This window comes from Hyaloscypha bicolor (genome assembly GCF_002865645.1).
Source record: "Hyaloscypha bicolor E unplaced genomic scaffold K444scaffold_136, whole genome shotgun sequence".
NCBI lineage: Eukaryota > Fungi > Ascomycota > Leotiomycetes > Helotiales > Hyaloscyphaceae > Hyaloscypha > Hyaloscypha bicolor.
Window position 1 is genome coordinate 774,554 of NW_020194638.1, and position 11,581 is coordinate 786,134.

An 11,581-nucleotide genomic window follows, 5' to 3' on the forward strand; every position below is an offset into this window, starting at 1 on the left:
GATGTTCTGAGGCCGTGTTCCTGGTCCTGGTCGAATCTTCCAACCTCTTTGCGGGGAATACCCAGATGATGGCTTTTATTGGCCGCTGTGGCTTTTTGTCTGTCAGGGATCAAGCCTTCAGGCAGGTCAGGTACTTTCTATCAAGTACCGAGACTCAGAGTGTAGTCTCTGTTTTCTATTCATGGATTCATGTCAAGTAAGTGTCAGAGACGTCAAGAGGCGTCATCAATAGTCCGAGATGAAGGACATTAAAGCCAAGCTGCTCTTTTACTCTTCCCCGGAGGTATTCAGCTCCTGCAATTTACTGCAACATGACATTTCGGGAATTCTCCTGGAAGCCAAAGTTTCAGTCTTTATCCCCTAGTTCCGAGATGCCTCAATTCCTTCTCCACAGAGATTGGAACAAACATGAATCCGCTTCCTCGTTGAATTTCATCTCACCCCCTCCAGTCTTACAAATTTCCGGAGAAAGCCCTTTATACCCGGGTCTCTCTCGGTCTTGCGAGTCTTCCCAAAGGCCCGAGAGGCATGACAACTTTTCACCCTGCCGAGCACACTTCCCCTCTTCTCCGCCGAGATGGAAATCCCCATCCCCTCTTTCCCCTTTCCTTTTTCCTCTCTGCCCGCCCGAACGTTTGGCCGAGAAGTTCACCCACCATCTCACTCACTCACCACCAGGCTCCTCTTCCCCTCCCGGATGAAGTTCTGCTATCGATTTTCCTGACAACGAAGATGACATCTCGACGTTCTCCTATTGATTACTAACCATACCCACCAAGACACGACCTGTCACCCCCTCAAACGCCACGATATCACATCGCAAATCCGGGGTGCCAAGACAACGAACTCTAACCCAAACTGGAACCCCGCACCCCATCATAGTACCCACCTTTTAGACACGAAAAAAAGGATGTGATAAGATCGCTCACATCCTACCATCTCTAGTGAACGGGTGAAGGCTCCGACTTGCTCGACTCCAATTTCGGAATCTCGGGCCACTATCACAATAATTTGGAATATGCTTACCTCCAATTTCGAAATCTCGGCTCCATCATTAGAATATTCGAAATAACGAGAGCACAAGAAATCAGGCTCTCAAGATTCGCCAAGAAATAGTCGTATGATTCGATTTCCTTGATTCTAATCTAGCTCTAAAAGTCATAAACTCTATCTGCTCTGCCGGCCGTGCTGTGATCACAAGCCTCTTCTCTGTAAACCCCGTCTGTTTCCCCTATGAATCCCCATCTAAGCACTAATCCCTTTCCATGCCGAGCGTGCCCTCACCCGATCTTGCTGTTCCCAGTTTGCCCAGTTTGTGAAAAAACGAAAAAAACCAGCTCACAACCCCGGCATCCCTACCCGGCCCACAGGCTCGAAACTGACACATCGCATTCATTCCCCCCTCCAAAACTACACGAGCAAATTGCATGCTGATCGGCGGTGAGCAGCTGAGCGGCGTTGCCAAATGCCACGATTCGCAAATCCAAGTCCCAGCTCCCCGCCCCTCGGGCCCGCATCCGCGTGGGCGCAACAAGGCACGCATGCGAACATGCGGTGAGTTGGGGGTCCCCAGTGGGGGTCAAACGGTACCCCCCATTTTCTTGATGAAGTAAAATCAAGAGGATCGCGAGTCTGGCGTCGGCGGCACAGTCGAGTTTTCGTCGTGCTGCTGCTGCTTCTCTGGCTCGGGAGAAAGCAGATTATTGTGTACGACTTCAGCATCTGCCTCTGGCTGTCCGAGCTCTGGTGGATGATGGAGTGTTCCAATTCCTTCGTGTGATGCTACTCCTTCTGTGTGGGTTGCAGCCGTTTCCTCACGGTCGACTTCATCTTTCTTATGGAATGTGTGCGACTCGCTCAAATTAACCGCCAGGAAGCTCTTCGGCAGCTTCACAGTATGGAACTTCGCCCTCAACGTCTCGATGACCTCTTTCCAATCCTTATGCGCCGTCAGACTACGTCTAGGAGCACAGCCGATACAGTGCTTGCTATCGAGCTGCACATCTAACGGGTCGAAGGTGTGGCAGCCGGGACTGATGGTAATGCGGATACTGTATGCATACTTTGCTACGTCTTGCGCGTCTGGCGGGGTCTTGTTCTCAGACTCGTAAAGCTCGAAGCAGATCTGCGAGAGGTAGTCGAGTTCCGGGATGGCGCTGCGCTTGATTTTCGTCGTGATTCCGCCCTCAAGGATGCAGTTGAGGAGGGTGTAGATGTGGGACTCTTTGGTGAAGTAGATGAAGGACTTTGCGTCGTCGGAGGCTTGCATTTCTTCGAGGTCTTGTACAATTTCCTGGTTCAAGTTAGCAAACGGTCTAGTGCGCCTGAAATCGATCATACCTTGAGCAGCGGCAGTGATGTCAACAAGCCGATCTCCAACTTCTCATGGTCCGTCATGCCATACTCCTGCGGGCAGATAAAATCGAATAAGACCTTTGCCAGTTTGTACAACTCGCGCAACTTCTCAAGTCTCGCATCCGTCTTCGCTTTGGTCTGACTACTACCAGTAAACAACCGGAAATATTGCTCGGGTGCCTCTTCAGGTTTCGTTCCAACCATCATCGACTTCCGTCTGAACATGCGCCGATGAAGACTCATATTGGTATCAGATCTCTGGAAGGATACCGTTTCCTTGACGAGCTGCTCATCTCCAAGATCTCTTGGTTGTTCCTTCTCCTTCTCCAGACCATTCGATTCGGCTGCGATAGCTTCCTCTTCTTCCGCGAGAATGCTCTTGCTCGGTGTGAATACCCATTCTAGGAATTGCCGGTTGTGTAGAGCGTCAAACTTCATGGTATCGTAAAGCTCCGATATCTTGCTTGGATCGACTTTCTCGCCATCGCAAAACTCAGCGAAGAGCTTCTCCCATCTTTCCTTGAACAGTTCGGCATCTTCACCACAGCACCAGCGAGCTTGAATGCTACTTGTTGCAGTTGCTTGAGACATCGCATTGCCCATTGATGATGAAGGTCCTCCCTTTTCATTATCGCCAGGTTTAGCAATAGCATTGAGCGACTGTGATGCACCACCGTACAGCTTGCTATAATTAGAGCGCATGACCCGACGATGAAACTTCATCAATTGGACAACGTACTTCTGGACAATAGAAGGCTCTGGCATATTCGCAGGCCATGCAAATTGAGATGGAGCTTCTTCTCCTTGGCGAAGCAAAGTCTTCAACTTCTTCTTGACCTTGTCCATCTCATCCTTGGCAGCATTGGAGTCATCCAGAAGGTCTTTCCGAATCGTGATGAAATCTGGAGGCAGTTCTTTTTGATCGGTGAAAGCAGCTGCCCAAATCTGAGCGCTGGTAGTAACGCGACGCTCTGAACTGCTGAAAACATGGACTTCGTCCAAAACCTCTCTATTCATCAGCATCAAATCGTTTCGCATATTCTCTCCCAGCTCTTGTGATTGGTATCTGGCTGAGTGGGTTGGCTCGCCGCCCCATTTCACAATAAGTTGAAGCTTATCGAGAACAAGGCTGTTCTCTGCAGCTGTAATGCGAGATAAAGTGACGCCAGAGAGCGAGTCCTGCCTTTTAGGTGATCTTCCAGGCATGGGTTCATCGCCTTCTTCAGTCTTCTTCGCCTCTACGGCTTTGGTATCTTGAGGATCTGCAACATTGAACTCTGGGATATTCATTGCCAACAATTCTCCAGGCTTTGGTTTTCTAAACATAGGTTTGATCTGAACTTTGGTTCCTGCCCATCCCCCTTTCTTCGCCAGCACGTTTCTCAACGTCCGAAGCTTTTCGCGGTCTTCAACCCCCTGTCGTAGAGCAACGTCAACAGCAGCAATGACACTGTCTAGAGCGGCTTCCCCTGTTAACAGAACCTCCTCTTCATGGCCCTTTAGCAATTCGATGAAGGGTTCCGTATGAAACGTGAACTTGTATTTCTGCTTTGGAGTCCGATCGGCATGGCGAATAACCGAGACCATACCTTTCAGTTTCCAGGTATGCTTCGGGGCGGGCGGAGGTAGCATCTCTCCATTCGTTGTATTGCTAAAGGCGGGTGTGGATGGAGTCGTGGACGGGGCAGTTGATGGAGCGCTAACTGGTGGCAAACTTGCTGCAGGCGGCGGCAAGAGTGGCGCTGAAGGGGCTGGTGGTAACTCTAGACCCTTGTCGGCGCCTGGAGGTGTAGTCCGTGGAGTTGGTGCTGTTGAAACGTCAGTTGATACGGGATCCGTCTTCTTGTGATGATGTCCATGGAGGTTTTTGATACTTGGAGACTTCGAAAGGAGCTGTTGTAGAGTTGACCGGTGGTTATCCTTGAGCCCTGAATCCTTCCTATTGACAGGAGGAATTACACCACCATCCGAAGATGGAGGTGAGGTAAAGGAGCTGTTCGGAGTGCCCAACAGTTTTCTCTTTTCTCGGATGAACATATCTTTCATAATCCTAGCGCATTGATCATAGTATTCATCATTGTCTTTCACGAAACTCCAGCCATTAACGTCGATAACGTAACTCTTGCCCTCAGCACGCAGAAGGTCGAAACCACAGACGCGCTGCCCGAAGCTCGTGGCTATCCGGGAGGCCATAGCAGCTTCGTCCTTCGAAAGGCTTGTAACATAACGTATTTCTTTGCCATGAGTGTTGCGGCGGACCAAACCATCCACAACGGGTGATTTTCGGGTCTCGGCGTGGCAGAACGTAGGGCCTACGGTATAGGCTTTGACATCTTCTGAGTTGTCGACCCGCATAAACTTTTCATAAATATAACTGCTTCCTGGCTCCAGGATCGCGCGAGGAACGATCATGCCTTCCACCCATTCTGAACTTTTGTTGCCAATCTTGCGGAAAAGCTTTCGAGCTCCTCCTCCTTGGCTTTTAGGATAGTAGATGCATATGTTGTGATCCTCCCCGCTGATGGGCTTTTCGACAAATGGTTTTGCCAACAAGCTACCGTCAACACTAAGAGTATCTCCATCATCGAGAAGTTCAACCTTTCGAGGGGGCCGACATTGGCCACCGGTTCCATCTTCCGGGCCTTCGAGGACAACGCCTGTGGTTTCCTTTAAATGCTGCGCCATCTCAGGTGTAAGAATGCCTGGTCCACCGTCCCGGTTGACTTCGAGTCTCTTCGGAGTTGGAACGTTGATCTTGTCGAGAATCATGAGACATATCCGTCGATCCCATAAAATCTTCTGCATAGGAACGTCATTGACACAGAAAGGCTTCCGAGCTTTGACATAGGCAATGGCTTTGTCCAGCGGAAATCCATCTGAATAGAAGGAGATCAAAAAGTCGCAGACCGGCCAGTTCTCGATGTCTTCGTCCAAAATAACCTTGTCCCCAAATACAACCACTTCGAATTCTCCTTTGGAGATCAGACGATTCAGAATATTTCGGCTGGGCTTGCTCCGAGCCTTCACATCCAAGGCACAGACCCCGATGATACCGATTGGAGCAGGCTTGTCTTCGTCCTTCTTATGTATTCCTCTCTCGCTGCTCGGGCTGTGACTGCTCGTAGCCGTACTTCCACTAAATCTTCTCTTCGCACGGCTTCGTGATCGGCCGGGTGGCTGTACTCGAGGCGCTCCTTCCCCACGTTGTGCCGCATTTCGTTTTGCAATTTCGGACGCATGAGATGGTGTCTCTCGTGGGGTGAGCTGATGGCCATTCGCGGTGCCATGACTGGTGAACTGGCTTGATGAAGACGTCGTGACAGATATTGCAGAGGTAGATGCTTCCGGATGGGCACTCTTGGTCTGTGACAAGGGCCCGGATGGAGTGCGGGTGTTGGATCCTGTTCCAGCTTCTGAGCCATTCGCAGATGCTGCCGAGCTCGGAGCCCCTCCGGCACGAACTGAGCTGAGAGAGTACATTGAGGACACTGACATCCGCTTCGTCTCCACTGCGTCTGCAGATGGCTTTGGGCGAAGTGCTGGGTCTGGCAGGACACCATAAATATTTAATTCATCTGTCATTCCCGGAGACAGGCGAGGAGTGTCGAAATCGACCGCGAAATCGTCCCCGCTGGTTTTCCTGTCTAGCTTCTGGCTGTATGTGGATGATGCGCGAGAATGGGCGGACGGCCGTCTTGGTGGTTGTGATATGCTAGCTCTCTCCGAATGAATATCTGCAGTGCCAACATTGGGTCTCCCTTTCCTGCTTGCAATCGAGTCGGCGGCACTGGAGGATGACAGATTGTGAGGGGCGGTCCGTATCTTCTGTCGCAGCGGGTTCGCAGAGAAGTTTTCGCGGTCTGGGCTGGGTAGGCCTGTACTAGGATTCTTAGTCTTCCCATTGCCGCTCTCAGGGAGGTCCATATTTGATGACGACTCTGAGGGACGGTTCTCAGGACTTCCAATTGTCAAAGAGCAGCTGAACGAAGTTTGGGAATTGGCGGCATGTTGAGCTGTTGACTAAGAACAGCGGCATGCTAGAGAAGGGCGGTGTTGTCGCTGCACTTTATCGCCGATGACGCAGAGGAGGGCAAGGGCTTAAAAGCGGCTGTCAAAGAGGAGGGGCCGGCCGAGGCCAGCTGAGACATAAACGCGAAGACAAGTCATGATATGTCCCTGTGCGAAGTGATAGAATAGAATCGAGAAATGCAAAGAATGTATGTAGAAGAAACAAGGATTGAGTTCATTGCAAGGCTGACGTTTCATTAGAGCCGTCTCGGGTGTGTCTTCAACCCCCACACTCCAGCCTGCAAGCGGCACAAAAAACAAACATTCTTGCAGCTTCCAAATTGAGCTGTGTGTAATTCCTCGAGATCAACGAGAATTATTCATTCATAAATAAATTGGAAATTTGATATTCTCTTTTGTTGCTCTCTAAAGACATACTCCAACGGAGACTATTTAGTTAGGGCTTCATATCAAAAGTGTGCCCTCCCACCTCTGCCCTCCCATCCCTGCTCTCCCATCCCTGCCCTCCCGCCCCGCCCCCAACTCCATGTCAAGCCAGAGGCTGCGGTGGTAAACTGGCTCATTCTCCTTCTCCCTTCCAATTTTTTCTTCGGTTTATCAGTCAATCATTGTTCACCCACGAAAGCTCGCAGTGCATAAGGAGAGACTGTTTGTGCAAGGCTGCTTGAGCTGAGGCGTGGCGGAGGGAAGGCGGCCTTGTTGTCAAGATGCCAGATCAAGTCGAACAATTGTGAGATACAGCCAAGGAGCACGGTAGGGGAACGGACGTCCAAAATAAATTATCAATTTTTTTTCAACAAAACATGTATTGAGAGATAAGAGGTTATACCAGAGCCTTGATTTGGACATCACTAGTACTTGGAAGTCTCGCTTGCCAATATTGATACCTGGTGCTGCGGCTACGCAGCTTTCTCCTTAATTATGATTGTCTCCTGTTTAACAAACGGCCGAACCTGTTGTTCTCATATCGATTGTAGGTGGTGAGTGGTCTTTTAGGAGGAGGGGACAGCAGACTCGCCCACATAACTTCAATCCTAGCATCCCCTTCAGCCTCGTCCCTTCGGTCTGCCTGAAAGACACAGGGGGGCTTTCGTCTCGATGTAAGCGAGCCACTAATCTCATGGCATTATTCCAGTTGAGAACTGCCTGCCTGACTACAATCTGCCTCGCGAGTTGCTTCTTTCCCTGTCAGCCAGCGCATCACTCAAGCCACCAGAATCATTCGCCCAAGTAAGACAAGTCTCTATTTTTTGGCCCAAGAAGAGCTGAGAACCCCGTCTCTCTACCATTCATATTCACTCTTGATAAAGATTCGCTCAGCAGGTGCCTATTTCCAGAGTGCTATGAGGTATGGAGCCCTTCACGGCTTTGAGCCTCGCTGGCAACGTTATCCAGTTTGTGGACTTTGGAATGAGGCTACTGTCCGAGACTCATGAGATTTACCAATCACCCTCCGGTTCATCAACAGGAATCATCGAAATCGAATCCATCTTCCAAGACCTTAGCAACTTGGGTGCCAAGTTGAAAATATCTTCCATATCGCCTTCCAAACCATCAGGTATATCTCCAGAGGAGCAGGCGCTTGTCGAACTTGCAGGCTCTTGTAAAAGGCTCGCCGATGACCTCCTTGCCACCATTAAAGATCTCAAAGTCAACGACGGCCCGAATCGAAAATGGAGGAGTTTCCGCCAGGGACTTATAACTTTGTGGAAGAAGGACAAGCTCGACGCCGTTCAGAAGCGATTGAATAACTTCAGGAAGCAACTCTCTCTTCAGCTTTTGGCAATTCTAAGGTCTGAAGCCCTTCGCCACAAAGGTCTATCAAACTATGAGACTGACACCAAGTGTTATCAGAGATGATCAATCCGATCTTCTTCAGGAGGTCAAGATGTTGTGCTCTGAATCGAGATTCCTCAATGCCGATAGAGAAGAGCAGCTCAACCGACTTTCCCAAGATCTTCAAGATGCTCGAATGGAGATTGCGAGAGCGGGGACTGCAGAGAAACTGGCTCAGCTGTTTGATAAATTCTCTGCATTAACTGTTCGAGCGTCAGTAGTAGCAACCGAGCATGCATTTCTCAAGAGTCTTGATTTTGTCACGCTGAAAGTTCGCCTTGAAAGAATACCAGATGCCTATGCGAAGACATTTAATTGGATTTTCAATCCGGGCGATTCAAAATCCAGTCCTGAATTCTATGAGTGGTTGAGATCCGAGAATGGGGTTTACTGGATCTCTGGAAACGCAGGGTCAAACAAATCAACATTGATGAAATATCTCACCAGCCATGCAAGGACCCGGACTGGCCTCAAGGAGTGGGCGGGCAACAGAAAGCTTATAATTGGAAGTTATTTCTTTTGGAATGCAGGTACGACCTTGCAGAAGTCCTTGGAGGGGTTGCTCCGGTCTTTACTTTACGAAATCCTACGTCAGTGTCCCGACCTCATTCCTGTCGTTTGCCCCTCTCGTTGGTCGTCAGTTGACAGAAACGCGATGGATCATGGACGATGGAGTTTTGAAGAATGTTCAGAAGTAATGGAGCGAGTAATCAGCCAAGACTCCAGCTCGGTGAAGTTTTGTTTCTTCGTCGATGGACTTGACGAGTTCGAAGGGGATCACCTGGAAGTCATTCAAACCCTCAAGGCTCTGACAGAGGCTACAAACATCAAGATATGTATTTCCAGTCGACCATGGAATGTTTTCAAAGATGCATACGGACGTGGCTTGAATAGAGAACTTGCTTTGCAAGACTGGAATCAGCCGGATATCGAGGTCTATGTTCGAAATAAACTAGACAAACACATCAAAGCTGGTTCGGGTGGACATGGAGATGAGCAATTTCAACGAATTATCCAGGAGATTGTGGAAAGATCTAATGGTGTTTTTCTTTGGGTATTCCTCGTCGTTCGCTCCCTCAACGATGGTTTCACAAACGGCGATAGTATCACGACCTTGTACGCTCGACTACGGGGACTTCCCAGGGACCTGGAGCCATTCTTTCAGCATATGCTAGATCAAATCGACGAAATTTATCGCGAGCAAATGGCCGTGTCTTTCAAATACACTCTCGACGCTATCGAGCCACTCACCCTGCTTACCAACTCGTTCCTCGATGAAGATGATCCAGATCTCGCCTTCAAGACAGAATTCAAAGCTTTAGATCCTGGTGAACTATTGCGAAGGCATTCGGTCTTGGAGCGGCGCATTAATGCAAGGTGCAAAGGGCTGTTGGAAGTTTACGCTGAGTCGCTGACTCTTCGGGGCTCTTTGCTTTTGGAGGCCACCGTGTTGATTTCTTCCATCGGACGGTTCGCGACTTTCTCAAATTGGAAGAATCACAAGCCCTGCTGGTCCGCCACGTCCCTAAATCTTTCAATGCCAGCTTGTCTATTTGCAGAGCATACTTAATTCTTATAAAGACCATGACCCTCACAGACCATCGCACTCTACCAACACACCTGGATCTCCTCATGTGTTACGCTTGTAGGGCGGAGCGAGAGCTCGGCACACCCGACACGGAGTTGCTCGATGAACTTGAGCAAGTGATTAAGAGGCTCTCGGCAATTCATCAAGGACCAATTCTCACATGCACAGTTAAGGCTCAGGATACTTGCCCTACGGACGAAGAAAGAAGACCTTGCCTGTCGTTCCTTGAATTTGCAGTTGCAAATGGGCTCTCCATCTACACTCAACAGAGGTTGCGCGACGAAACTTTCAGGCCACCGGACCTCTTACGAACCGCTTTGCAGCCGTGCAATTGCGTCAGACACCAAGAAGTCAACTTTATTCCAATGGTCAAGCTATTATTGGACACCGGCGAGGATCCAAACAGCTCCCTTGACAATGCGCGGCCAACCACCCCTCTTGAAAAGCTGACGCTTCTTTATACATCATGGTCGCGGGCAAAGTATTCGGTCTGGGGGACCTGGCTCATGGAATCTGGAATTCTATTCTCGTCTAGATATGCGAATGAAAATCGACTGCAAACACTAAGTCTCCTTCTTCGACACGGAGCGAACCCAAACGCTCAACACAACCAAACAACTATCTTGTCAGCTTTCTTAGGATGGCTGTATTCCCGACCCTGTAGCGACTTAAGCAGTAGATCGACAATGGACTTTTATTTCCTAATAATGGACAAGCTGCTGTCCCATGGAGCTGACCCGGAAGCCATGGCTTTCTCACCAGAAGAAGACGCCCGCACTGGTGGGAAGCCGAAGATTTCAACAGAAAAGGTGATCGAGCTATTCCCTAATCATCTGGCCGCAACATTGAAGAGACGAGTACGTTTTCAATCCAAGAAAAAACACCGGAATTGCTGCTATACCATGATGATCTGGCCCTCGACAAGCGACAGCAAAGATGAGACGATGAAGCCTCTCTTGCTGCCCTCGGAGTACTCGACTGACAATCCTGACCCCTAGACAAGCTCTGACCTCTTGAATGGACCATGGACTTCTTGTTGCCCATAACGAGTACTCCGGAATAATAGTAATTGTGCGTTCAAACAATTATTCGTCCAGGAATCTTGCCCCTCTAGACGACCAGAAATCCGCAGAGGCAAGCCGAAGTGGGGACGCCAAATATGTTTTACGTCCCTGGTTCCCTGAAGCTGGCGTCTCTGGGAATCTGAAGCAATCTTGGAAATTGGAGATAGATGGATAGCTCACGTTTTTGTCTGGCCGATGATTAGTAGGTAAGATTACAACACATGTTTTTGTATTGTTAAATTCTCTCCAAAAGTTATGCATGTCAGAGCCTGGAGCCGGTGTATTCTTACCATTAATACGTCAACGATATTTGCGCGAAGTCCTGAGAGAAGTTGCAGCGAAACCCCCCTCCCTCTAGTGAGATTCAAATGTGTAAATTGTGCGATGGGGGGGGGGGGGGGACGTTCGTAGAATGGCCCGTGAGACGTCTGGTCCAGACATCGCCAATCCAGACTCCGGCCGCTGGAAGAAGCCTTCAATTTTTCAATCCCTCCTTTCATGCATTGAATAGCTGGATATATAGAGGTGATGTAGTCGATAGGAAGTCGCATGGTGCGTCCCATACTCCCAGAAGGCGTAGAATACCCACCCGATCGAGGTGTGTGCTGGATTTGTAGAGCGATTCCAGAGACTGAGGGGCGATGGATGCGAAGGATCTTTCTTCTGGCGGTATTGGAATGATCAATCCATCACCGTCAGCTTCGATTGT

General features: G+C 49.5%; 3 protein-coding genes across 3 annotated transcripts; 2 read left to right on the top strand and 1 right to left on the bottom strand.

Annotated features, from left to right (window-relative positions):
- The first annotated feature begins 184 nt into the window (after positions 1–184).
- On the top strand, positions 185–974 carry K444DRAFT_618429 (uncharacterized protein). Its single transcript, XM_024881322.1, has one exon. The coding sequence runs from the start codon at positions 312–314 to the stop codon at positions 699–701; it is 390 nt and encodes a 129-aa protein (XP_024730872.1). The 5' UTR covers positions 185–311; the 3' UTR covers positions 702–974.
- A 641-nt stretch (positions 975–1,615) lies between these two features.
- On the bottom strand, positions 1,616–6,279 carry K444DRAFT_540278 (uncharacterized protein; the record flags this gene model as incomplete). The annotated part of the gene is made up of 2 exons (XM_024875698.1): positions 1,616–2,293; positions 2,341–6,279. 2 exons carry the CDS (start codon positions 6,277–6,279, stop codon positions 1,616–1,618), a joined length of 4,617 nt encoding a protein of 1,538 aa, XP_024730873.1.
- A 1,300-nt stretch (positions 6,280–7,579) lies between these two features.
- K444DRAFT_132904 (uncharacterized protein) lies at positions 7,580–9,921 on the top strand. Its single transcript, XM_024870467.1, has 3 exons — positions 7,580–7,614; positions 7,695–8,177; positions 8,239–9,921. Exons 2-3 carry the CDS (start codon positions 7,735–7,737, stop codon positions 9,788–9,790), a joined length of 1,995 nt encoding a protein of 664 aa, XP_024730874.1. The 5' UTR covers positions 7,580–7,614; positions 7,695–7,734; the 3' UTR covers positions 9,791–9,921.
- The last annotated feature ends 1,660 nt before the right edge of the window (positions 9,922–11,581 follow it).